Source organism: Protopterus annectens, chromosome 16.part0, assembly GCF_019279795.1.
Source record: "Protopterus annectens isolate FY-2018-M chromosome 16.part0, PAN1.0, whole genome shotgun sequence".
NCBI lineage: Eukaryota > Metazoa > Chordata > Ceratodontiformes > Protopteridae > Protopterus > Protopterus annectens.
Genome location: NC_056750.1, coordinates 690,663,032 through 690,690,531, shown reverse-complemented (window position 1 = coordinate 690,690,531; position 27,500 = coordinate 690,663,032). Strand labels below are relative to the sequence as shown.

The 27,500-nt window shown below is 38.8% G+C and overlaps 1 protein-coding gene across 1 annotated transcript in view; it reads left to right on the top strand.

Moving 5' to 3' along the window:
- ENTPD2 (ectonucleoside triphosphate diphosphohydrolase 2) overlaps positions 1 to 27,500 on the top strand; it is a 1,039,348-nt gene that overhangs the window by 782,197 nt on the left and 229,651 nt on the right. Inside the window, exon 5 of the mRNA XM_044058390.1 lies at positions 14,645 to 14,872. Within this exon, the coding sequence (XP_043914325.1) occupies positions 14,645 to 14,872 (228 nt within the window). The remainder of the gene's footprint in view (positions 1 to 14,644; positions 14,873 to 27,500) is intronic.

Sequence of the window (27,500 nt, the reverse complement as noted above, 5' to 3'; positions counted from 1 at the left end):
GAGATTTCTTGACGACATTTTTGTTTTATTGTAGGGGACAAGAGATACTGTTGTTGCATTTATGCGATATTTAAATACCTGTACTACATTTCTCACTTTTACACATACATGGAATGACATTAGTATTAATTATCTTGACATCACTATTTTTAAAATTTCCAATGGATTTAAATCCACGGTTTACCGTAAAAGTACTTGGTGTAACAGTTACCTGCATTACACTAGCCATCATCCACATTTCCAGAAAAGAAGTCACATTAAAGGACAAGCAGTAAGAATAGCAAGGATGACTTCTGATCTAAATGATTTAATTGGTGAATTCATTTTTCTTGGAAAGAAATTTGTGGAAAGAGGGTATCCTGCGGATATGGTGTATGAAGTATTGGATGAAATTTATAGGGGGTGGGGTATGAAATATAAGGCCCTATTGGGTGAACCTTTCACTACTGTTAAACAAAATGAAGGTAAAAATTTTCATGGGGCTTGTGTTATGGAATTTAATGTATTTTCCGACACATTTACCCAAACAGTAAGAGCTAACTGGAGTGTGCTTAAAACCAACAAAGATTTATTTGAAGCTGTTGGTTCAAAACCTACCTTTGCTTTTAAAACTGGAAAAAAATTTAAAAGAATTTTTGAACAGGTAGATAGTAATGTTAGAATAGTTAAAAGGCTACTAGTTCTTGTGGTAGTTGTGGTCAGTGTTCCTTTATTATAAGGGACGATTGGATTCATTTGAACAATGGTTTAAATAGTATTGTAAGATTTTGTAAAGGTAATTGCAATACCTAGATGTTAGTATATTTGGCTATATGCGAGGGGCGCCCTGCATTCTATATAGGAAAGACAGAGAAAGAGCATTCAAAGATAGAATGTATGAGCACTTACATGACAAACGGACTGGTAAAGCAACCAGTGCCTTGTTTAAACATTCAGTTTTATGCCCTTCCTTTGTTGGTTTTAAATTTGGTATTATTGATGTAATAAAAAATAATTTCAGGGGGGAAGACATGAAAAATGTTTTGTTAAATAGAGAGTTAAAGTGGCAGCTTAGGCTGAAGTCTCAGTTTCCACCTGGTCTTAATGAATATGTTAGCATCAAGCCAGTGTTGGTTGCTAGGGCAGTCAGAATTTGATGTTCACTCACCCCTATTTATGTAAAGTGTAGGCACACATATGTTTTTACATTTTATATCTTATGTATTTTTAAATATACACACTACAATTTTTGCATGTCAACTGAGAGTTATATGAATTAAGTGATACATTTGTGTTTTTATATTCACCATTCTTACTTTCATGTAATTGCGTTTGGACCTTTTAAATGTTAATTGGTAGTAATTGGGAGGGTTTTAAAAGCAATGTGTAGCACTTGTGTTTTTTATCTGAAGAAGTCTTTCCTTAAGACGAAAGCACTTATCATTTGTAACCATGTGTTTCTATAAAATAGATTTTGCCTTCTTTGGTGGCCTGGATTCCATTATTTATTTATTAATTCAGGAAGATAGCCAGGAAAAGTTGCTGAAGCACCTGACCTTTTTAAAGTCCCTACTAACCTCCCTAGGTACACAATCAACGAAAATAAATCCAAACAGGTGCCCACCCAAAAGATTATATTCCTGGGAGCAAGCCTGGACACAGCATCCCAAATGGCATTCCTTACACCAGAAAAGCAAACTTTCCTGACAGCCTACTTCTGTCAACTAGCCACCAGACCCCAGTTATCTGCAAGGAAAATCCTGCAAGCTCTGGGGTTCATGGCATCTTGCATTCTACTCATTCCATATGCCAGACTGCATATGAGGAAACTTCAATGGTACCTAAAAAGCCTTTGGTGTCAACACTCTCAAGACCTAGAGACTCTTATACCCAAAGGTGTAACTGCAGAGTGCTAAAGAGAAAATAAGGGACTACCTGGATAATATGCACAAGGTTACAAAGATTACTGTTAAACAGCTGCTTTTTTGAAAATCACTCCAGAGCACAAAACACAACAGTTCAGGCAACAGAAAGCAGATAGGGTTGTTTTTTGCCAAGCTAAGGGAGCCTATAAAATGGAAAATAACCAGATGTCCTGTGGAGGTATTAGAAATGTTTCAGAAATGTTATGAAAATCTGCATAAAGCGGAGAAATGTGGAAATCAAGAAAAAGTGCAAATGGAAATGTTTCCGGAAAAATTAAATAGGTCAAGTTTAGAGGAATATGAGGCTTAATTACTAACAGGATAGGAGGAGATGAGATAGAAATGGTGATGTATAAACAATCTAATTCCTGTGTAAGTTTGAAAGCTAGAAGGGAAGAAAATAAGGGTCTGGAAGGTTTTGTTTAACAGTGTTTTAAAAGGAGGAGAAATACCAGCATCTTGGATGTAAGCTGTGGTGGCTGTAATATCTAAATATAGTAAAGACCCATCTGATCCAGCCTCCTATAGGGCCATTTTGATTCTAAACCATGACTATAAAGTGTTTATTTCTATAATGGCTAAAAGAATGTCAAAGGTGAGGCCAAAACTGAGATATATAGATCAATGTAGTTTTTTGGAGGAGAGGCAAACATTTCAAAACATCAAAAGAACAAAGATAATCCAGAGGGAAGCAGAGTGCAAGAAAATACCACTGTGTTGGTGGACATTGATGAAGAAAAAGCATTTGACAGAGTAAGCTGGGATTTTATGAGGTGAGCAATGGAAACGTTTGCTATCTCTGATACAATAATATGATTAATTAGGATGATATATGAGGGATTGGAAGTAAAAATTAAAGTGGTTGGGGAGTCCTCCCTGACAAGTTCTCTTTGGACAGAAGAACCAGGCAGGGGTACCATCTTTTCCCTTTATTTGCATTATATTTAGAACCATTGGCAAAGAAAATATGGGACTCAGAAATTCAAGGATATAATTAGTGTGGTAATCAAGATAATTTTTTTTTTATTTGCAGATTTTGTACCTGATAAAACCAGAAAAGGACATCTCAGTACTGTGGGATACAACACTAATGGAAATAAAACAAAGGCAATAGCTGTAAACTATGTACCCACACATGAACTGGTTCAGTAATACCCTTATTTATGGGGGTCATGATAAAATGAAGTAGTTAGGAGTATGGGTTAAAAGGGATTCTGTTATGGCAGCTAAGGATATGTGGGAACAGACTAAATAAAATAATACAAAAACTGAAAAACTGGAAGCTCTGTTTTGTGGATATGGATAGAAAGATACAAGCAGTGAAAATGTTTTAGTCCCTTTAGTTTTATACACTGGTCAGGTATATTTTATCAAGGAATGGAGAAGTTGTAAGTAGCAATTAATAAAGAGATGAAGGATTTTATCGGGGGGGGGGGGGGGGCAAGAGTCAAATGAGATAAGCGGATCCTTCCAGTAGAACAAGGTGATTTGGATTACCTGATTTGAAGCATTATTTCAGGGCTACACAATTAATGCTCCTGTACATAGCACTAGCAGAAAGTTATAATTTGAACTGAAAAGGGATGATGATGGAATAGCAGGGAAGCTCAAGAAATGAGAGACACTGATTTTTTTTTGCCTTAACATACCACGTTTAAAAGTCTAAACATTTTCAGAGAAACAGTAAGACGGGAACAAATTATGAGGCAAACAATTTAAGTACAAAAACAGTAATGATTTCTTAACACAGCATTCTGCTCTAGATGTTCTTATGAAAATCTTGAACTGCTTTTCCTTTTAACTTGCATAAAGACCAGTTTCTACCTCCTCATCCTGTGATGCAACGTAATTGGTCTCTCTCTCTCTCTCTCTCTCTCTCTGGCTTAACAGAAGGAAATACAAGGCTTGATTTCTGTCTAAACCTAAAAGATTTGATACTGTAAGGAAAAAAACTTTAAATAAAATAATACAGCAGTAAAACAGGATAAAAATAAGTAGCGAGTGCAAGTATATAACCCCCCTCCCCATTTCCTGATAGAGCTCTCTGATGTGGCAAACCTTGAGGGAACTTTTTTTTAATCAGAAATTCACTGTAGTCTTAAATAAAAACTAATCTCTCTAAATTTTCACACATTTGACAAGAAACTACTTTCTCCTTGGTATGATTAAAAAGAAGCACAGGGTTTATTGCCTGCCCTAACATCAAAGTTTTAAAATTAACATTTTGGCTTTGTGTTAATATTTTGTGTGAATGCAGCACTCGTCTTTGGTCTGCATGCTTGTTGATCTCTTATGTTCCTTTAGCAAATTTACAACCTTGGCTTAGACTGACCACAAAGCTTATACTTATTAAAATTAGATTAGTTTTATAATGTTAATCAGCATGCTGTTAACGCTAGGTACGAATATATTTTATTCGGGTTAGATGAATTGCACAAAAGTATTTGCAAAAAATGATTTAACAGGTGAAATGTACATGTAGAAAGGTGGAAGGGGCAATAATTTATCCATGCCACTCTCTAAAATTGATTAGTGAAAGCTCACAAAGTTTAAACATTAACAAAGTGAACTTTAATTTACTAGGAGCACAAACTATTCACAAATGCCAATGATCCAAGCCTTGCAGAGACATTACAAAAGTGCAGTGTTGCATCATGTTGAAGTCAGTCCAGCATTGTTTATTTATTCATTTTTTATTGGTTTGTAGGTAAGTACTAAGCTAGCTGCCCTTGCCCGTCATTTTAAGCCTAGCCAATTTCTCTTTTTGCCCTTGAATTAAACTCTCCCATTTGATTAGAAATTGGCTTTGCCCATCCCATAGTCAGTAGTTCTATATTACTCATAATGAAAATAACTGGGATCATAGCATAAATAATTTGAGGGGGCCCATACATGGAATAAAATATTTAGGAGCTACCTATGTCCATTAATAGTATACGGGGCAGTCCTGGGGTAAATTTCCCATCTTTACATCCAAGTTGCATTTAAATATGGACAGATATTAACTTTGTTTTAGGTGGATGGCCAGTCTGTTCCAGAACAATGGTATCCTCTGAAAGATATACCTGTCCCTCCAAGCCATTCTGTTGATTGTTGCAGAAGAGGTTTATATCCCTAGACCAAGTATTTCTGATGCCATTTGACTTGTTTATGTGCAGTAAATCCATCTGTAATGGGTTAGAAGATACCTTGTATGCCAGACACAGGTCCCTTATCAGTCTGTGGGATACTGATCTTAGCAACATGGCTTTGTGCTGTCCCATATAAAACCTGTTGTTTAGGCCTTGTATCCTTTCAGTAAGGTATCTCTGTGGTAATACCAGTTGTTGTATGTGTCTGGACAGATACATGCCAAGGAAGAAATATATTCTTTGGCTGGCCTAAGGAGGGCTGAGTAAAGGGGAACAATGACATCCCTAGATCTAGACACAATCTAGAATATAGAAGGGCTTTCTTAGAACAATGGACATATGCCATTTGACTTGCCTTGGCACATTCTAAAGTTCCAACTTCCAACTCCCTCCTAGGGAAGTTAACCACAGATTAATTATTATTGAATCTTACCTTAACTTATCTTTAGGCTAAGCTACCTTCTTGCTCAGTCAATCTCTTGCTGTTACTGATTGGTTTCTGCAGCTTTAGGTTCTCTTGCTCTAGCACACTCCGTTCGCCCTTCAGGATCACTCCGCATCCCCTCCCTACCCCCAAATCTTGCCCACCCCCAGTATTCCTACACTTATAGATATATCCCCACCCCATCCACAACAGCCTATTACCATCCCTCAGTCATCAGATCCACTCCCACTTCCACACCACACCCTCCACCTCACAACAATCTCATCTGTACACCCCACCCACACCATGCAATGCATACTAGGACTACTACTACTAACTCTCACCACTCTAGCTTACACCACATCCATACTCTCTAACATACCAACAAACACTACCTACCACATAACACACACCCACACACACACAACCTCACACAAATATAGTAATATGTTCCACACTATTTAACAACAACTCATTACTCTACATAGACAAAACAGCAACCACACTACCTCACAAAAGGCTAACAGTACCCAAAAAAACACACAGATATAGCCTATGCCATAAAACTCGTACTATCCCTCAGAAAATGGCTACTAATCTCAGGGGACATACACCCCATCCCAGGTCCAAGCAATGCAGTCATATCCCAGAAACACAAGTCAGACCTAATTATCAATATAAACACACACAGCATATCAAACAAACTACATGACTTTCACACATTCATATCCCACTGCTCCCTAGACATACTAACCGTTACAGAGACTTGGCTAAAACCTGCCACAGAAAGTGAAGAAATTCTTCCCCCAGGCTATAACATCCTAAGGCAAGATAGAGGTGCCAAAAAGGGAGGTGGAGGTGCAATCTTGTTTAAAAATACACTGTACTTCCAACCACTAAAAATCCCACTTCCCAAATTCCAGACTGTAGCGACATTAGGCTCCATTATGTCCCTTTAAAACAAAAAGAGAGTCAACATCGTATGTAGTTCTATTCCTCCAGGAAATAACTCACCTATAATAAAAGAGATACTACAATGGGCCACAATCAGCCTACCCCAAGAAACCATCCTGCTAGGTGACCTAAACTTAGACTGGCTAGCCTGCAACTCCAACAACCCCTCAAACCATATTAACTTATTTGGATTGTGAAGACTTGTAGAGAAGGGTGAAGCCTGCCAGCCTAGCCAAATAGAATTGTGCAGATAATTCTATTATTTGTAAATATAAATGTAAACTACAGGCTTGTGGTCTTGTAATGTAAAGAAATACTGTTACATGTGGAAATGGAAATAAATGAGACAACAGTTCAGTCTACTGACCAAAGCAAAGCATATGGTGACCCTTTGAAATAGACAGTGGTGCCAAAAAGTCTGGATGAAGAAATTCTTTCTATTGTTCTAACGAGTTAAATCCCTAGATTTAAACATGGAAATGTATTTTTATTGCTCTGTTCCTGACCAGCTGCAAGATAACAAAAGGGAGATGTTAAGAATGTAAATGTAGTTAACTTGTAGCCTGGGAACATCAGGAAAGTGTAAAAAGATGATGTAATGTTTATCAGAACTGCAATAGCAATTTAAACAGTGAGAACCAGAGATTATTAAGTATTTTTATCTTGAACATCCAACTCACAGCACTGCCTGTTGTCTTATGTAAGTTATCTTAGACTTGTGTTTTCTTTTAATTAGCTAAGAACTATAAAGATTAGACTGTGTTTTTCTGTGATGTCAGAACTGTACTACTGATTTATTTTAAGTATTTCTGTGTGATCTCTGAACTCTTGACTAGCACTGACTGTGTAGTAGAAGTATTGTCTTGTGGTTTTAATTACTTATTAAATATTTTAAAACCTTTTAACTGTGGCTGCTTTTGTGTAGAGATAAGTTAAGCTCTAAGAGTACATTGCATGTATATAAGGATCCTGTACCAAGTCACTCTAATAATCCTTGAGACTGATTGATCACACTTACCAATTGGATAATAATATTGCACAGTAATAACTGGACACCTTTTTAAGGGCCTTTGGGTAGCTGATAATATTAGCTGGGTGGTGGCAGCTGGTACTAGCGTATAGTCTGGATAAAAGTGGCACAGTTGGAGGATCTGTGCCAGCCTTCCCCAGAAGTGTCTGTGTGGTTGTATAACCTCTTATCTCAAAGTGTGTGTGTGTGTGTGTGTGTGTGTGTGTGTGTGTGTGTGTGTGTGTGTGTGTGTGTGTCAGCTACTTGGGCAGGGACATGAAGCACTGGTTGGACAGAGAGGGTGCTGGAGATTTTTAGCTTGCCCAGCTAGGGTGAGATCTGGACCCTATAGCTATGCCAGTGGGGAGTCTCTTTGGGGACCTGAAGAGCAAGGGAGCGACCTGCCCCAGACTAACTGATCGCTGTGTGCTCTTAAGGGAAATTGCACTTGGCTGTGTGTATTTGTTATCCTTTCCTCATATATGAGACACCCTCTCTGGTGTTGGTGGTGAGGATTGAGGCTCCTTGATTGCTGGGCCAGGGCACAGGCATCACATGGATTCTCACAACTAATCCAAGAACCCACCCAAGTAGACAAAAAATCCAGTAGAACCTCCATTCTAGATTGGACACTAGTTAATATCCCCATGGAAAATTGTCATGTGGTCTGCTTACCTGATACATTGTGTGACCACTGCCCCACATTCCTCCATCGTAAACAGGCAAAAATACCCAAACCCATGCTATTCAAGGAGACTAGGGGCGATCACAAAGTCAGTCCACAAACTCTTAACAGTATGCTCCAGCAGTAGGACTGGACTCCACTAAAAACTCTACCTTTAGACCAGGCAGTTGATTTCTTTAATACTACTTTTATGAATGTACTAAATATACTAGCTCTCCCATCAGGAAACTCTGGACTAAAGTTAACTATGCCCCATGGCTAAATAGGACAATAAAAGCCTTAATAAAAGCCATAGACAATGCCTGGAAAAACTGGAAAAAGAATAACACTATCCTAGACAGACAAAAATGTCAAGAACTAAGAAATAAGGCCAAAACCCAAACAAAAGTAGATAAGAAGAACTACTACTTAGACATCCAAAACAAGCACTCTAGAAACATGCAAAAGCTCTGGCAGGCCATCAATAGCCTTCTAAAACCGGGCAAAAGCACCACCCCATCACCCAACAAGTCTGATAATGATAGCATAGCTTCAGAATTCACCCATCACTTCACAGAATCTATCCTCGCACTATCTATCCAACAAGAACACTAAGACCACCCCAACTGTAGAACAAACTAACATACCCACCTTCACAATCTCAACTGTATCAACCTCTTCAGTTAAAAAGCTACTGTCTAAACTAAAACCCACCACATTTGGTTTATCCACAAATTTTCTAAAATTAGCTGCAAAATCTCTAGCCTACCCTGTCTCAATTCTTATACACTGCTCTATACAAGAAAGCTACGTACCCCATCTATGGAAAGTGTCACATATAATTCCCCTTCACAAAGGCGGAAAATCCTATGAACTATCAAAGTATCGGCCAATTGCTATCTTGTCCCCCCCTTTCCAAGCTTCTGGAGAAATGTATTCACACCCAGGTAATGCACTTCTTAGCCTCACATAACCTCCTGTCCCCCACCCAGCATGGTTTCCTCCCAAACCATAGCACAACCACTGCTGTACTCTCCTTTACCAATCAGATTAACCATCTAAGAAACAACAACAAATTTGTCTCAGCCATATTCCTAGATCTATCAAAAGTGTTTGATATGGTCTCCCATAACCTACTCTTAGACACTCTGTCAGCCTTATCCTTTGACCCCTCTACTACTACATGGTTTAGAAACTATCTCTCTAACAGAAAACAATCAGTTAAATGGCAAAGTACACTATCTCCTCTGTTATCAACTACTATAGGCATCCCACAAGGATCGATACTGGGTCATCTACTACTTAGCATTTTCACTAACAAACTGCATACTTCCACCCTGCATAAGCATCACTTGTACAGTACACAGATGACTCCACTTTAATCTGCTCAATCCCTTCCATAACCACTCTTCAAAAGCTTATCCAAGAATCCTTCTTCTATGTGGAACAATGGATTACCGATATCCAACTCCTTCTAAACCCCAAAAAGACCAAATTACTCCTTTTTACCCCCAGTAAATCCAAATCCACACCTCCTACCTTCACTATCACCTCCAAAAATGGGACCACAATCTCCCCCTCTCCTCACACTAAGCTGCTTGGGATTGAAATAGGTAACAATCTAAACTTTAATGTCCATATCTCACAAACCATCACAAAGGTACATAAGAATCTAGAAGCCCTATACAAACACAAACAGTTCCTATCGGACCAAGCTAGAATCTCCTTAGCCCAAACCCACCTCTTGTCTACCCTAATGTATGCATCGCCAATCCTAATTCATATCAGGAAAACAGACCTAAACAAACTAGAGTCATGGTACAATAAAATTGCAAAATCCGCTAACAACTCCACTTTTAGAAAGTCATCACTGTCTTGCCCTGAAGCAACTACATTGGTTAGAACTCCCTCAGCTAATTAGCTATCACCAGTTAGTCCTCACCTTCAACATAATAAGGAACCCTCAGAAAACCCCAGCCCTAAACCAATATTCTGCAAATCGCCCTCTACGTTCATCCAACAAGACCCTGTTCTGCATAACCAAAGCCAGTAACACTGCATGGAAAAGTCTGTTCTCCTACACCATTGCTAGGGGATGGAATAACCTCCCCCAAAGTATGTCCTCTGCACCATCCATCTCAGTTTTCAAGACATGACTAAAGTCTCACCTCTTGCAGTCATGGCTCTATCCCTGTATCACATAAAATCTTTTCTGCTCTCCTCATAACTTGCCACACCTCATCTCCTCACTGCTTACCTCAGCTATTCTGTAGTACTCAAATACTCCCTATTAGGGACTACTATCCTACAATTGATTTCTCACGCTATGCCATATCTCCCAAATAGCATTATTTTCCAGATTCCATTCCTTCATTTTTATGCTTTGTACTACCAATAGGTAATTCAAAGTTTTGCTATCTATATACCAAGCTTGCTCAATTCAAACTAAGGGAGGAAAAATCTCCTTGATTGTATATATGCCACTGTATAGAAATGTTCTGTCATTCATGGATCATGTGTTGTCATATAAAGACATGGAGCTCTGATTGTATGTATGCCTCTGTACAGAAATTTTTTTGTCATTTGCTGTATTTATACTTTTATGTTATGGAGCTCTGATTGTATATATGCCTCTGTACAGACATATTTTTTTGTCTTTTGTTGTATTTGTACTGTTATGTTACGGAGATTTTCTCCCCGGGCCTCCACTGTAAATGGACCTTGTTCCAGTCTGACTTTCCTGGTAAACAAATGTAAAATAAATAAAAAAAAAATAAAATGCTGAGCAAAAGGTAGGTTACTGACCACATAAGTTCCCAAATCCTGAACAACTAGGTCTGCTCTTAGGGGTGTATTGTCAAAGCGGTAGTTCTCTGGGGTAAGTAATTACCCAAAAGATAGTTTCAGTCTGTGATTCTTCTGTCTTTTGGCTTTTCCCGGTTAGGGGTTGCCACAGCGGAACTCCGGTCCGCTAATGATCGGCATTAGAGTTTTAAGTGCTGGCTTGCCAGGCCTAACGCACAACCTTCAGCAAAGGAACGCCCATTCACACATGTCGACACACAGAAGACGCTCTAACTGAGAATCGAACGTGCAACGTCTAACTGTGAGGCGACAACGCTACCGCAGCACCTTTCAGTCTGTGATTATATTTTATTAATTAATTTTTTTAGAATGTTTATCGGTATCTTACCAGTTAATTAGTAAAGAAATGTAACTTCACTAAATCTCCTACACCATTTGTAAAGTATTAACTATTCAGAATGCCGCTGTCCTTCTTTCTCACCTTTCTATCTAGCCATTCGCAGTGCTCCCACTTTAGTGTCTGGGGTAAGTATAAGTATAGAGTCTGTAATAAAGTTATCCACACTTCATGTAACATGGGATATTTTAGCGGTTGGTAAGAGCTCAAGTAGAACTCTGGTCTTTGCTCAGGCGATAACACTGAATTTAATTTTTTTCATCTCAAGTAGTAGTCAAAGCTCTTCTGTTTTATGTCATTTATTATTGCCTGGTGGATTGCTACAACACCTCTAAGATGTCAGGAAAAAGCCAGACTGTGCAGGTTTCTTACCATGCAGTTTCTGAGAACAAGCATATTTTTTTCTGTGAATCAAAAATGCAGGCCTCAGAATGGGGTAGTTTTGCCTTGTATATCTTATGCATAAAAGCCAAGCCATTCCACAAGGATTATCCAGGCCACATGTTTGTGTTTACTGGTCACTGTAACCCAACATGTCTCCCCACTTCTGGTATAAACACTTTAAATCTAAACAACTCTTGAGTCGCAGTACATTCAAAAGTGTGACTCTTAACAGTGATTTATTAAACGGCTATGATAAACAATGACTTTATTGAGGTATCATGAGTTGTATTTGGTATCATGAAATCATCAGTACTGTCAGCCATACTCTTTTCCAAGTTGCGAGTTAGGACTCTCGTGCAAGTATTGTGAACTCTGTTCTTTCACAAATGGAGTATGGCAAGTTTACTACTAGCATTGTGAGTTATGTTCTTTCACAAATGATACATAAAGACTTTAGTACAGTTGTCAGCCATGTTCTTTAGCAAACTGTAGATAAGGCCTATAGTACGAGTACTGTGAGAAATATTCTTTCACAGATGATAGATAGCATCGTCCTCCTTGAACTCATTGAATTATTGGAACTTCTTGTGGGGGTCTCCACTGAAAAAGGACTTGTGTATCCAGTTGGACTATCTTAGTAAACTAAAGCATTATATAAATAAATAAAATAGTGAAAGTACTGTGAACCAATTTCATTCACAACTAGTACACGAGGAATGTAGAACAAGTACTGTGAACTATATTCTTTACCAAGTGGTATGTAAGGATTTTAGCTTGAGTACTGTGAGCTTTGTCCTTGACCTTTAACAAACAGTACATATGGACTGCAGTGCAAACACTTCAGCCATGTTCTTTAATGAATGATACACAAGGACTGCAGTACAAATGCTGTCAGCCATGTTCTTTAATGAATGATATATAAGGATTGCAGTGCAAATACTGTTAGCTGTGTTCTTTAATGAATGGTAAGCAAAGACTTCACTACAAATACTGTCAGCCATATTCTTTAATGAGTGGTACACAAGGACTGTAGTACACATACTTTCAACCATGTTCTTTCCCAAATGGTAGGTAAAGATCTAGTTATCATGCAGCTACTCATGAAAGACTGAAAGTATTATGGGGTTACAGTGTTATTGCACAAGGAACACTCTGCACGGATTCCAGAGAACAAAGAGTACTAGCAGTAGATTTAGGCCTCATTTGATGGGAAGTAGTTCTCTTCTAATGTACGATGTCAGTTTAGTCATTCATCATGGCAAGAAGTAGTAGCATGAAGAGCATTATGAGGATTAATAATGTTGCTGTCATTCTGTAATTGTATGGTTTGTAAATTGTACTGGTCTTAAAGCAAACAATTTGCCTCTGAAGTGCTGTTTCTCTGAAAAATGCAGTAGCTAGCCAATGGCTGGATATATTGATTTTTTTTTTCTTTTAGTACAAGCTTTACTTCTTGCCACATGTAACCAGCTGTGACATAACCCTGTTTTTGTGAATAAAAAAATGCACATTTTAGCTTTAGTCGTCTCCAAAGCAAGAACTGCTTTAATAAAAAAAAAAATACTGTTTTGCTATTACTTGGATCAACTGTTCACCGCTAAAAATAGTTAAACAGATTGAAGTATTCAACTTGAAAAGCTTTTTAAATATATGCTGATAAACTTATGCATTCTTTGCTGAGCTTTCTTGAGCCTTTAACGGATTCATAAAAATGTTTCTACAAGAGTGTTTGATTTTCTGTAAGTAAATGTGGCACAGGTCTGAAACACAGCCTTGTTTAGAAATTGTAAATGAAAATTAATGGTGAGGACAGTCTCGTTGTTTCTTCAGATGGAATGTTGTGTCTCTTTCAAGAGGTTGTTTGCCCAAATATAGAAGTGTGGGGTGCAGGCAGTTATAGAGGAACAGGGGTAACATTATAGAATATGATGTTAGAATTGCCAGTGGAGTGGGTGTACTCTGCATTTAGAGTGTGGAGAGCAGGGTGCTCTTGAGAAGGGTAAAAACTTTCCAATACTTTGGAAATGTAAACCATGTATTAGAGGATAGAAAAGGGAGAAATTAGATGTCTGTGGAAGAGGGAGACAGAATATCAAGCACTATGAGGAAACGCTTCATTACAATATTGCTGCTTCTTCAGAGCAGTGAAAGGACTAGACTTAGTGGTTCATTTCAGGTATTTGGAAAATAGACATACAGAAATGCCAACAGTAGCAAGGATATGGCAGTAGAACAGTATCTGGTTCTATTAAGCCTTTGGAGTGATGCAGTGTGGACTGTTGCTCCTAATATGTTGTAACTGTACACATATCTGTGATTCCAGTCAAGCTGGAATACCCTGGTGTAGTACAGATCAAAATAATCCATTCTTGCCACCTGTGGGGGGTGCACATGTAAGCATACAAGCACATGGGAGGCTGATGTTGCTTATTAAATACATACCATCTGTATAACTACATTTGAGGCTGGGAGTTGAATGTGCCACTGACAATACGTGTTGCATGTTGCATGTGCAGTTCAGGTATACGTGACTCTAAAGCATGATGAGCTTCTATTGACGTGATTGAAAGTACATTATGGTGGGAAGGAATGTAATCTAGGCCAAAATGACAGTATCACTTGATGGACCACTACAAGTAGTAGTGCTAGTTGTCAGCAGATGTTCAAACTGATGTGATTGGTAGATAGTCCTCCTACCTTCTTCTTTGCTTGTGGAGCAGATCTAGCCATAATGATAAATTTATCATCTAGTATGTCAGAGATGCATTTGCTTGCTGGGCTGTATCTTTCTGAAATGTTATTCACTTTAGGCTTGGAAATGTTAAATAAATGTGGTATAGGCATGCTGTGGGTGTAGAAATCCAGAAAAAGTCGCACTTATAGACTGCTGATTTATTATTGCTGTAAGAGTCATAAATAAATTTTATGCAGTTTATTTATTTATTATTTATTTATTTATTATATTTTTTCAGTATGGCTGGATTGGGCAGTGGATCAGCTCTAAGAAACCCACAGTTGGTGCTATGGACCTTGGAGGAGCCTCGACCCAGATCACATTTGTAACAGATGAAAACATTCAGAATCCTAGCGATGAATTGCGACTACGTCTCTATGGTCAGAACTATAAAGTATATACCCACAGCTTTTTGTGTTATGGACGTGACCAGATCCTTAGGAGGGTCTTATCAAAAGTGTTAAAGGTACAGTATATACAAAAGCAGTATACTTTGATAGTCTAATGTGAGACACTGTGGTTAATATTTGAACAATTAAGGTATAATCCAGAGGAGAAATAGTTCAATAAAATACCCCAAATCTGGAACCACCAGAGTTTACTCATAATTTAATTGCTGATTTTTTCCAGTGTGCCATATCAGAAATGCACATCACCCTACTTTAATTGGTACATCTCTGTTTTATTTTCAATGACAACAGGCTGCCTGAATTACATTTTGGAATTCTGTTTGTGCAGTCTCATTTGATAGTTGAACATCTCCTCAGCAGAATGCCATATAGTCCCCAAAATGCCCCCTGTTCTGAAACTGGGTAACAGGTTTCCAGAAAGCTCACCTACAAGTGACCAGTGATCTTTCATTTCAAGAATAACACCACATACCAGAAGATTATTACAATACTATTTCAAGTATCAAGTTCATTTCCTGTTTTTGGAAATGATAACCATTTAGCTAACGTCATAGGTAACTTGCATTTCATTTTTCCCAGATGCTGTAGAAATATTATATCAATTTCCTGTGATGAGTACAACAGAGGATATGTAAAAATAATTATTCTTCTTGGTAATTGTTCATTTTCCCAGCCCCTACTCTCCTTCAGTACAAGTGTTTTCGTTTGAATAACCAGACTTCATCAGAACCAAAAAGAAATACACAAACTACCACCCTTTATGACCTACTGCGGTGGTGGTGCTGCGGTAGCGTTGTCGCCTCACAGTTAGACGTTGCCTGTTCAATTCTCAGTTAGAGCGTCTTCTGTGTAGCGACATGCATAAATGGGTGTTCCTTCATTGAAGGTTGTGCATTAGGCCCGGCAAGCCAGCACGTAAAAATCTACTGCCAATCATTAGCGGACCGGAGTTCCGCTGTGGCGACCCCTAACCAGGAAAAGCCGAAAGACACAAAAAAAATCCTTTATGACCTAACAAGATTCACATGCTCAATTAAATTAATTACCATAAGTCCTCAATGAAGTAAGACAGTTAACGAAGTAAAATACTAGAATACTTAAAATAATTAGTCTAAACATAGGACTCAAAAAAAATTACCTAACAACAAAAAAGAATAAGAAAGCATATGCTTATTAGTAAAATGCCATTCATAAAAGTATCATTCATAAAAATAAAACACCATTAAGATTTTAAACACATTTGTGGTTCAGCCCTGACTTCACCCAAAGCTGCTCATTATTACTATTATTTTTGTATTTATTTTAATTATTTAATCAGTTTATTTGTTTAGATTTGCTGCTAGTTTTCAATAAAATGATCCATTCATGCAAACTGAATTAATGACAGTACACAAAACATTCTAATTATTTTATGTTCTTAATTTTTTGGTGTTGAGCAATATGACCTTGGTATAGGCCAACTTGAAAATTTAATGTTGTGTCCAGAAGACAGACCTTACCTTAAAAAAACAAACAAAAAAAAACTATGAGGTCTGCGAAAGTTTTAGTCAGTAGGAAAAAGTCATGAGTGATGAAGTGCAGTCCATCTCTGTCAAAATAGGTTGGCTTATCAACCATCTTCTCCCATGTTGTCACACTCTGGATATCCCTAGAATGACACCAGTTACTTAAATGTGATAAAACTAGTTATTTTGCTATCTTGGTGATGGCGGACTGATACTTAAGTCTGTAGGTTTATCTGCCTCATACACATGCAAAAATATCTTCTTTGTGTATCTCTGCATGTTTTTCAAGAACACTTAGGATTACTCACCCCAGCATGGTTAGTCACGATCATGATGCCATATTCATATTTAGAATGCAGTAGTCTAAGAGATCCATTACAATGTCTGGCACCTGAGAGGCAGATGCCCCCCTTTCCTCTTCCAGCCTGGTGAAGGTGGAATCTGTGTGCATATATACTGAGTCACTAATAGCTGTGATTTTACCATGGGAGGTAGCAGACTTCGAGGGTCTTAAGGTGTAATCTTGCAGTGCTTGGAAGTGCAGCATGGATAGGTGAGTATGCAAGTGTGGGTGTAACTTTATCTGCAGGTGACTGATGCTTGCTTGCTTGTGAGATTTCCATGAGGATATGGTAAGGATTTCTTAACCTCAACATATGTTGGTTCTGAGATGTAGTTACTAGGCACATAGTCCAGGAGACCATTAAATTAGTCGTCACACTTCTCATTTGCCCTAACTTACTGTCTGGTTAAGTGACTTGTTTAAGAACACAGCAGACAAATGAAGGCTGAAAAAAGAATCAAACCCGGTAGCACAGGAAATAGATCATTAACAGCTAGTAGCTTTAACTCATTGATACCTATGTGGTTTACAGTTGTATACCTCTTGCAGCCTACACACATATACGTGCATTCCAGAGCATTTTCTAAAAAATCAACTTAAAAAGCGTAAGATAAACAAATGCAAATATTTTGTGAACAGTAAAGGGTATTAAAACTGTACAAATACCAATGTTATCTGCAGGAAGTATTTACAATGAAAATAGTGTATTCATAGTCTTTCCATAAATACTATAGTATATTATAATACATACAAAAAAATAGAATTATATGTTTTCTAAACTTGCGCACATTGTCATATCTTGGAAACTGTATGACCTACACATGAATTGCTATAACATGTTTGTTAACGAGGCATAAGCTTTCAGAGGACAACAAGAAATTCTTCTCTGAGTGCATGTTCATTGAGATATTTATAAAGCTGAATACAGTCCATATATGTTCGCACTCTGCACACTCAGTAGGGGCAAACAATATCAAAATTTAGCTGTACAGGAATTGTATTAGATCTTATGTTAAGCACTAGTCAGATTTTCCTTGTATAAGAACATATTTTAGTTTGTTTTTAATGAGAGCACTGAGCACTTTAATGGACTAGTACTGTCTAATTAATTTTTAATTGTCTTGATTGTTTAATGTATTTGATTGGTTAGGAGGGATATATAATCTTGAGGTGAATGTTACATTGTGTTCTGAAGAAGTTTACTATGTTAGATGAAAGTGCTTAACCAGTGTGTTGATGTACCTAATAAATAGTTGCACCTAGAGTTGTGAAGTTCTTCTTGAATGGTATCACCCATTACAGCGAAATTCTTTCCTTGTGGACTGTATTCAATTGTTACTTTTCGATGCATTTTTGACTTTACATATTTATAAAACTATGAAAACATATTCTTAGTTGTATAATTAGCCATATAAATAACAATGAATATCTCTTAAGATGTGCAAATTACAGTGCAGATATCAATGACAGTTTTCTTCAACAATATCTAAGGTTTCACCTGATGTTATACAGTAAATAGTTTGTAAGTCATTTGGTTTTTGAAGTATTAGGTACATATGGAAATATTTTATTTTCAAAATTACTAACAAACCACGAGTAATATCTCCAGTATAGTGTGATATAAATGAATGGGAATTTTCTTGTTTCCCACTACAGCATTTCACACCATACCCCTCAATAACATGTAGGTCTCTCAGTTACGAAAATATGAACACAAATATGAAAATATGAATAATAAGTGGCAAATTGTGATTAATTTCTGTACTGCAGGGCGTTGTTGATTAATAGTCTGTGTCATTTTGTTAGTAAGTGCTGTCCCTTTCTAATACTACCTACAATTAGCTAGTAAGTTGTGTTTTTAAAGAAGCCATATAGGAAAAAAAGGTCAGACGCTATAAGGAGCTATGAGTATGCACAGGAAAAATGCAAAAAAAGGTGCTATAGGCTTGAATGAGTTAATCCTCTGTGCAAACTGCCAAACAGAACTAGAAGCTGTAGTAATCGAAGTGTAAACCACTAGTTCCTACAAGCTCTGCAATTATACCTCGCACCGGTACTTTGTACTGTTGGCATTCTGTATGGAGGAAAGTAACTGCACCTCTTATAAATGGCATCTGTGTTTGCTAAGAGTAAAGAGTAACTGACAAGTGATAGGCAGTTGATACACTGCCTCACATTAAGTGCAAGCAGGCTGGCCAAAGAAAGACCAGAACAGACTGAGAATCCATAATGCTGTGATAGGAGGCATTTTATCAAAACTAATTTAACATCTCCTAATGTATTATTTATAGATTAATGTATAACCAGGGAGTAAGGACAATTGAGCATAGAGATTAATTAGGAATAAAAAGTTATCTTTTGAAAGGTTAAGTTCTAAGAGGGCAGTTTTATTAATTTGGCTAAGTTACAATAAAAGTACTTGGGTAGTGACAGTGATTATGCTAGTTACAATATAGCTAGTTGAAACACTAGCTTCAGTAAGCTAGTAAAAGCACAGGCTTTACAGTAAAGCTGATAAAAGCATTGGCTGCAGAGAGATTGTTAAGTACAGTCAAGAGTATAGCAGTATGTGACAAATGGTAACTCAGCTGGTTAGACAACTGGTACGTACTGTAAACATTCATCGACAACAAACAAGGTTCAGTAGTTGCAATAAATTGGGGGCAGGCCACTAGTTATGTAATGTGAGGCCGATTAGAAAATAACACAGGTTAACCAACCTGTAACTTGACTAATATGCATAGTGCAAAAAGTCTACACAGGAACATTTAACTAAACAGGCAGCCAGTCAGAAACTTCAGCTTATTTAGGCAAACCTGTAAGTGATCATAGCAACTTTAGTCAGATAGGTAACTAGTAATTTGGCTGATAAGCAGTATTAAAAGTTATTATAATAATGTAACTGTTGAACATTGAAGTAATGTGTAACAAGTCCTAGAAAGTACTAACTAGTACAGACATGACACTGCAAAACCCAGCACATAACAAGAATGTGAGGTTAGTACTAAAAATGTGGAAAGTAAAGCACAGTTGTGCACTGTTAAGGGTAGTAACTCATAGGCTGATCACTATATACACTAATACCAGCAAGGTATGAAGTAGTTACTAGGAAAAAACATAAGATGAAAACAAAGACAGCAGCAAGGTCTGATGTAGATACTGTTGAGAATTCTGTAGTAAAACTAATGAAGGTAAGAAGGTACAATAATGCTAAGATACCACCACCATCAATAAAAACTGAGATTTAGTAAAGTTAATGTCCAGGATCCATAACAAAGTGCTTTTTTAAATCTGCTAGAAAAGAAAATTAAAGCAAACTGCAATAAAACAAAAGACAAAAAGCAGTTAAGTATGCAAACCATAAACCAATCTAAAATGGCCACAGAGCACAGGCAGCTCTCACAGATCGTGGCTGATAGTGGTGCGAATCAGTGACCATGTAAGTTTAGCCTTTCCTTGTTTTACTTTCTTTGGCTGTGTTTGTCTAAAGTTCATTTTTAGGTGGGTACATAGGTTCATAGATTAGTACTAAGCTAACTGCCCCTGCGAGCCACTTTAAGCCTAGCCAATTATCCCTTGTGAGACTCAAACCCTACACCTTGTGTTTGTAAGGCAAACACCTTAATCATTAGGCCACACAGACAGCATTTGTACTGCATATGAGGATAGTATTTGTAAGGATCTATATTCAGTGAAAGCTATTGCTGTGAAGACCCTTACCCGCTGTTCCCATCACCATTCCTTCCATGTATCTTGCGTCATTCATTGCACTCCCTTTAAACCTTGTCAAAATATTTAAAAGCTAAAGCTTCATTACCTAGTAATAACAAAGTTCATATTATCTTGCTTATACACAGCTAGATAAACAAACACCCTCGTGACCAAGTTCATGTAAGCAGCACACAGCTGTTAGAGTTAGCATTACTGAGAGAAATGCAGGTAGAGCTGCAAAGTAGGCACACTACACAGGCTCTGACCCCCCCCCCCCACACCAAGTGACAGTTGTGTGTGAGGTGTGAGGCATAGGAAAGCGAGGGTGTTTAACAAAAGCTGTCTGCTCACAGATCAAGAATATTTATTTCTGGTCTGTAAGTCAATGAAGATTAAATATATTTTAATTGTATGGATCATGGATCTATGGACAGTTAAGAAATAAATATGGACTACAGAGAGACTTTGTAAGGGGCAACCAACAATAATTTTCTGAGTATGTAAAGTCAGTATTTCCGATAAATTGCAACATCACATCAAAGATTTTAAAAATATATATGTAGAAAAAGATGGGTGAGCATATTTATTTTATTTGACATTTGTTGACTGGGAAAAGTCCAACTGGACTTATGCCCATTTTCAGTGGCGGCCCTGGGAGAAGGGCTTCAAATATATATGTGTATATATATATATATATATATATATATATATATATATATATATATATATATAAAAAAAAAATATATATATATATATATATATATAAATAAATGTATATATATATATATATATATAAATAAATGTTAGACAAGACAAGGCTTTACCAGAAAGGCTCATCCAGACTCTACTACACTTTGCTGTGAAGGAAAGGTTAGTTTGCTGTTATTTTTTGTATTTCTGTATTGCCTTTCTATATTTTGAATACTGTAGTTTGTTTTCTTTACCTTGTGTTTTGCTTGCATTCTGTTTAACAGCATATTAAAACTTCAAAAGAGACCACAGCTCTCTCTGTTCTGAGTCAGGCAGAATTTTTCCCCTCCCTCCCCCCCATTTAAGTTGTCTTGTTAAATACCACTGTCTTTCTAGTTGCCCGCCTCTTATGTTAATCTGACCATATATCTCATTTCTCTCTACTTTCACTGGCTTATGTGAGTAATCACAAAACCATCACTTTTGAAATCCCACCCCTTCAATTATTTAAATTTATTGGCCATCCTACAGTATTTCATAGTACCAAAATACAAAAGTAACCACCCCTTTCAGTCCATCTTGCTGTTTTAAAAATAGTAACTCTCCACTAAACCTTAACTTTTTAAACAGGTAAAACTCAAGTTACCTACTTTCATATCTAACTTCTCTAGTGCACACTGCAGAGTGCATTCTTTTCAATCTTACCTTTAAGCATCCCTGTTACTAGCACTTTCTCTAATACCTAAAAAGATCATCTCTACTTGACTCCAAGTAGACTTTTCTCTATCTGTTAAACCTAGCACTTGCTCCTACAGTACTTATTACCTTGATACGGCACTCTTATAGATAGCACCCCAAAAAGGCAAACCCCCATTTCTCGGTCACTCCGTCCCCGGAATCTCTTTTAAAGTTTTTTTGTCTAGTCCTTCTAGCATGTCGAGGGATCAGTTGCTAGTGTCCTCTCCTGCTCAGCTGGTGAACCTTGGAATATTGAGTCAATGTTACAATTGCCTCATGTACACAGACAACCCTCTCCTCCTCCCACAAAACACAAATACATGCGAGAAATGCAACTATACGGCCAAACTGGAGGCTGAGCTCTCTCAACATAGGACTGGCAAGACCAGTCAGGAGGGGAAGGTTACCACACACACTATAGACCCAGTCTCACATAGTACCATCACAACCTCAAATCATACACATAAACACACAAAGACATACTCGGCGGCTCTGATCAAAAATCTACCAAAACAGCAGAGGCCACCAAAGCAGACACCCAAACAACCACCACCTCAGAACACAACACCTGCAACACATAGACCTCACAGTCAGAGTGTCAAACAGTCACAGCCCTTAAGGCCAAACACAATGCCAGACACACTAGTCATTGGTGACTCCATAGTCAGACACACTGACGTCCCGCTCACCAGACTGAGTAAGGAGAAGGTCACAGTAAGCTGCCTGTCGGGCGCTAGAATCCGCTACATCACGCAAGCACTCAGGTCTCTCAACAGCAGGTACAAATATGACTCAGTCATTGTCCACGCTGGTGTAAACGACCTGAGACGTACCTCCTTGGACTACATGAAAAGAGACATTGAGGAGCTCTCTGATTATGTAGCCCAGGCAGGTATGACCCTGACCTTGAGCAGTATCCTACCTTCACCAAGAATGATGCCACAATACAGAGATAAGATGATCAGCTTTAACAATTGGCTTAAACTCTGGTGTCATTCAAAGGGGATCCAATGTCTGTCTGCCTGGGATGACATGCTGGACAAGCCACGCTGCCATGAGGGACGGCTTGCACCTGTCACCCTGGGATTCGGATATTGGCAAAGGCTCTTGCCACCCCATAGTGCCTTTTTAGGCAAGGCTCAAATTCTAAACCTACCACCCTAGAACACAAAAAAGGAAAAAAACTAAAGGTAATGCTGCTCAATGCCAGAAGTCTAAATCTCAAAATGCACGTACTCGAGGCCCTTCTCAGTATGGAGAACATCGATGTCTGTGCAGTGACAGAAACCTGGTTCAAGGCTCCTGAGAGCACCCCAGCACTATCAGGTTTTACCTCTTATCATGCGTTCCGGCCCCAAAATCCGGACAATACCAAGAAAGGAGGGGGGGTATCCATATTCATCAAAGACACCCACACCTCAAGACTGGTGGCAACGCACGATGCATCGGAGACCATCCAGGTGCAATTAACCATAGGCAAGACTGCTCTGCAAATTGTAGCATGTTACAGGCCACCCTCACAAACTCAGGAACCTCACATGGCCTTCCTGAAAACACTAAAGGAGATAAATGTATCACCAAACACCATCATACTAGGTGACTTCAATTACCCTAATATAGACTGGGAACACTACTCAAGCCCAAACACCCTAGCCCAAAAGTTCCTGGAATTCATAAACTCAAATGCCATGGAACAACTAGTCACCATCCCCACAAGAGGAGAAAACATACTTGATCTCATCATCATGAACATGGGAGCACAATGTTCAACACCGGAAGTATACCCCTCACTGGTGAGATCAGATCACAAACTAATCTCGCTGGAGGTCCTCATCCCACTTCCACCTGAAATAAAAAAGACCACAGTAAAGAACTTCTCGAAAGCCGACTTCACACTTCTAAAGACTAGTGTGGTCTCCTTTAAGGCCCCCGAGCCGACGGAAAACAGTACTCAAGCCGCTGAATCACTTACAAATGCCTTCTACCAGCACCTGCAGGACTGCATGGATAAGACAATCCCAAGCAAAACAAAGACTCTTTGTACCAAAGGCAAGCGTCCACTCTGGTGGACCCCAGCCATAAACAAACTCTACAACAAAAGGAGGAAGCTACTACAAGATAGAGCAAAATCCTTAAAAGGTAAGACACCCTTGATCACTATAAGTAAAAAACTAAGAGCTCTCATAAAATCATCCAAAGCAAATTTTGAGAGAAAAATAGCTAAAGACTCAAAAGACAATCATAAGGCCTTCTTTAGCTATGTTAGAAACCTGGGAGGAAACTCCCAGATATGCTCAGAACTAGTTCAAAATGATGTGAAGATTACTGATCCTACAGACATTGCCAACATACTGGCTGACAGGTTCAGTGCAAACTCCCCCCCCCTCCCCCCCAAAAGGAGAGATATCTATACCAAGCGATTGCAGCCCCCCAAACATCTCCAATGCCCAAGTGAGAACTGCTCTCTCCAAAGCAAAACACAGCATCCATGGGACCTGATGGTGTCCCCGGCTGTGTGCTCCACGAACTCAACGAGGAATTAAACCCACAGCTAGGACAGCTGTTTAATCATAGTCTTACCTCTGGATACGCACTCCAGGGAGTGGCGCACTGCAACTGTGGTCCCACTTCACAAAGGCGGTGCCTCCACCGACCCTGGAAATTACCGGCCCATTAGCTTGACAAGCCTTATCTGCAAAGCCATGGAGAGGATCATAATGGACCTCATAAATAAAGACATAGGGAATTTGCAGACTTTGGATCCATCCCAGTTTGGCTTTGTCAAAGGCAGATCATGCCTTCTAAACTTGGTTGACTTTTTGAAACAGTCACCAAAGCCATTGATGAGGAAAGGCAGTCCATACAGCCTACCTCGATCTGGCGAAGGCCTTTGATACAATACCCCACTCGGGTATCATTGAAAAACTCATCAGCTTAAATGTTAACCCATACATCACAAGATGGGTTGCAAACTGGCTGAGTGACAGAACCCACAGGGTCAGAGTTGCTGGTGCCATGTCAGACTCAAAGCCTGTCACAAGTGGTGTACCACAGGGCTCAGTCCTGGGCCCACTCTTGTTTGGCATCTACTTTTCCGAAGTACAAGCAAACACAGGAGGGTTATGGCTGACAAAGTTTGCAGATGACTGCAAACTGGGCCATAGTAGAAAACACATCTGACACAGATATCCTTCAGAAGGGTCTCACAGAAATGGATAACTGGTGCCAGAGCCATGGCCTAAAGTTAAATGCCAAAAAATGCATAGTCAGACCCTTCGGGAAAAACAAGGTTACCCCTAGCTACCAAATAGGTGGCAATCCACTGAGTACAGAAGAAGTTATCAGGGACCTGGGGACCCAGGTTGATAGTAGTCTGTCATTCGACACCCATGTAGCTAAAGTAGTTAGGAAGACCTTCTACATTGCCCACCTTATCATGAAGGGATTCTCATCTAGATCAAGGGAGGTCATAGTCTCCCTATACTCATCACTCATCAGACCAGTGATTGAGTACAATGCCCCATTCGGAATGTATCTGACCAGACACTTGCAGCAGCTGGAGAGGCCACAAAAGTTCCTCACCAAAAGGATAAAGGGTCTCAAACATCTGTCCTATGCTGCCCGACTGAAAGAACTCCAGCTCTATTCAGTCGCACGCTTGCTCAGAGGTGACCTTTGCCTAACATACAAGGCCATGTCAAACCCAGATTTGATGAATATGCTTCACCTCAAAAAATCTAGATCCGTCAGAGCCACAAGGGCGGGAGACTTAAACCTCGACACGGCTATTAATAGGGCGTGCTGGAGGGATAGATTCATCACCCAAAGACTCCCTATGCTGTGGAATAAAATCCCGGTATATGTGAGGCAGAGCACCTCGCTGGCCTTGTTCAAGAGAAATCTTGACCAATGGATGGGAGATCGCAGATATACCCCAGGGATTACCTCAGTGTCACTGCTCAACAGAGGCACAGCAAAATAATGGGTATAGTTCCCCATACTAAAGGGGTGGCGTAAGCCACAAAACTATGGGCTAGGCTTGTAAATGCCTTCAGGCAGATAGCCTAGTATGAACCTATGAACCTATATAGTGACCTAGTTAGCAGTATCAATTAGCGGGGTAATTAAATAATATAAAACAAGAGTTCACAAGTACAGTTAAGTTTCTACATCAATAAGATTGATTAAAATGAGTAATTAGACTGTATATTGAGAATGGATCTAGGACTATTGAACGAAAGTTCAGTAGTCCGAATCCACAATTTCCGAACACACTTTAACGAAAGCGCTTTCATGGAAAAAGCGCTTTCATTAAAGTGTGTTTTCAAAAAAAATAAAACATTACTTTTACATTTTTGCAGGGGGGCAAGCCCCCCTGCACCCCCCCACGTGGGGGGTTGTGACCCCCACACTCCCCCTACTGAAATATTCTCACTCCGAGGTTGCACTACAGTGGGGAAAAGGGAATTTTCCTTTATCCCCACTGTAGTGCGATCTCTGCAACAGGCATACTTACGTGAAAGTGCCTTTCAGTGAAAAACACTTTCACGCAAGTATGCCCGGCCGAATCTGTTTCGGTTATGTTGCCATACGGTGATCTGTACGGATCCAATTGAGAGTTTGTAGGAAGTAACTAATGTGATGTTTGGAAAATGGAAAAGCTGAGTGGATTTTTATAGTACTTTGATTTGGAATAATTTCTCAGTCTGATGGACAGCTGTGCAAAGATGCAGAGGTATTTAGTGCTAGAACTGAGGTTGTACTTAATGAGGATGTGCTGTGCACCTTGAGACTACGTCTTCCATAGGGTTGATTATTTTTAGTAAGAGGGTAGAGCTGTTATTTGTGAATGACCAGTCCAGAATTAATGACTAAAACAGAAAATTAAATTGCTAATATTAGCTTTCTGTCTACAATTAGAGTGATAAAAAACCCTGAATATCCCTCTAGAAATTGAATTTAGACCTTAAGGTGATAATAGAGATATTCAGTCTACCTGCTGCATGATTGTCTAACATTTTTTCCTTCTTTTTCTAGGATTGCTGATTTACATTAATAAACAGTAAATCACAGGCATCTGATCATCTTAGTAGTTATAATGAATGTCCTTCTATTCATATGCTGCAGTATTCATAACATGAGGGAGTCTGCCACCGGCTGAATTGTACATCCGTCTAGTATGCAAAAGTCTAGTGCTCCTATGAGGTACGTGTGATATTGCACAGAAGCAAAACATACACTTAGTTATAAAGCAATGTCGGGTATAAAGCAGATGTCAGCATGTACCAGACCTCAGAACTTTTCTGCCTCCTGCCAGTCATCTGCTCCGGTCGTCACTCGTCAGACAAGGTTTAAATCTTAGTTCAGATAAGTGCTCCGTTGTTTTTTTTTTTCATCACTGTCTTTGGCTACTATGTATTTTTGTCATTACTTTTCATTACGGAAATGCAAGTGTCAATGTGGAAGGCAGATTCCATGTAAGGACTCTCACGACCTTTGTTTATTTTGCCTAGGTGCTGACCATGACCACACTACCTGCTCTATTTGCAAGGCCTTTGTCCCCGAGAACTACATAGTCACTTGGCTTCTCTTAACCCATACCTTGAAAATCAGCACTTAAAATGTCTCATGTGTGATATGGAAGCTATGTTGGGCCCTTAAGAAGGCCAAGAATTCTAGACCTGATTTACCCGCTGC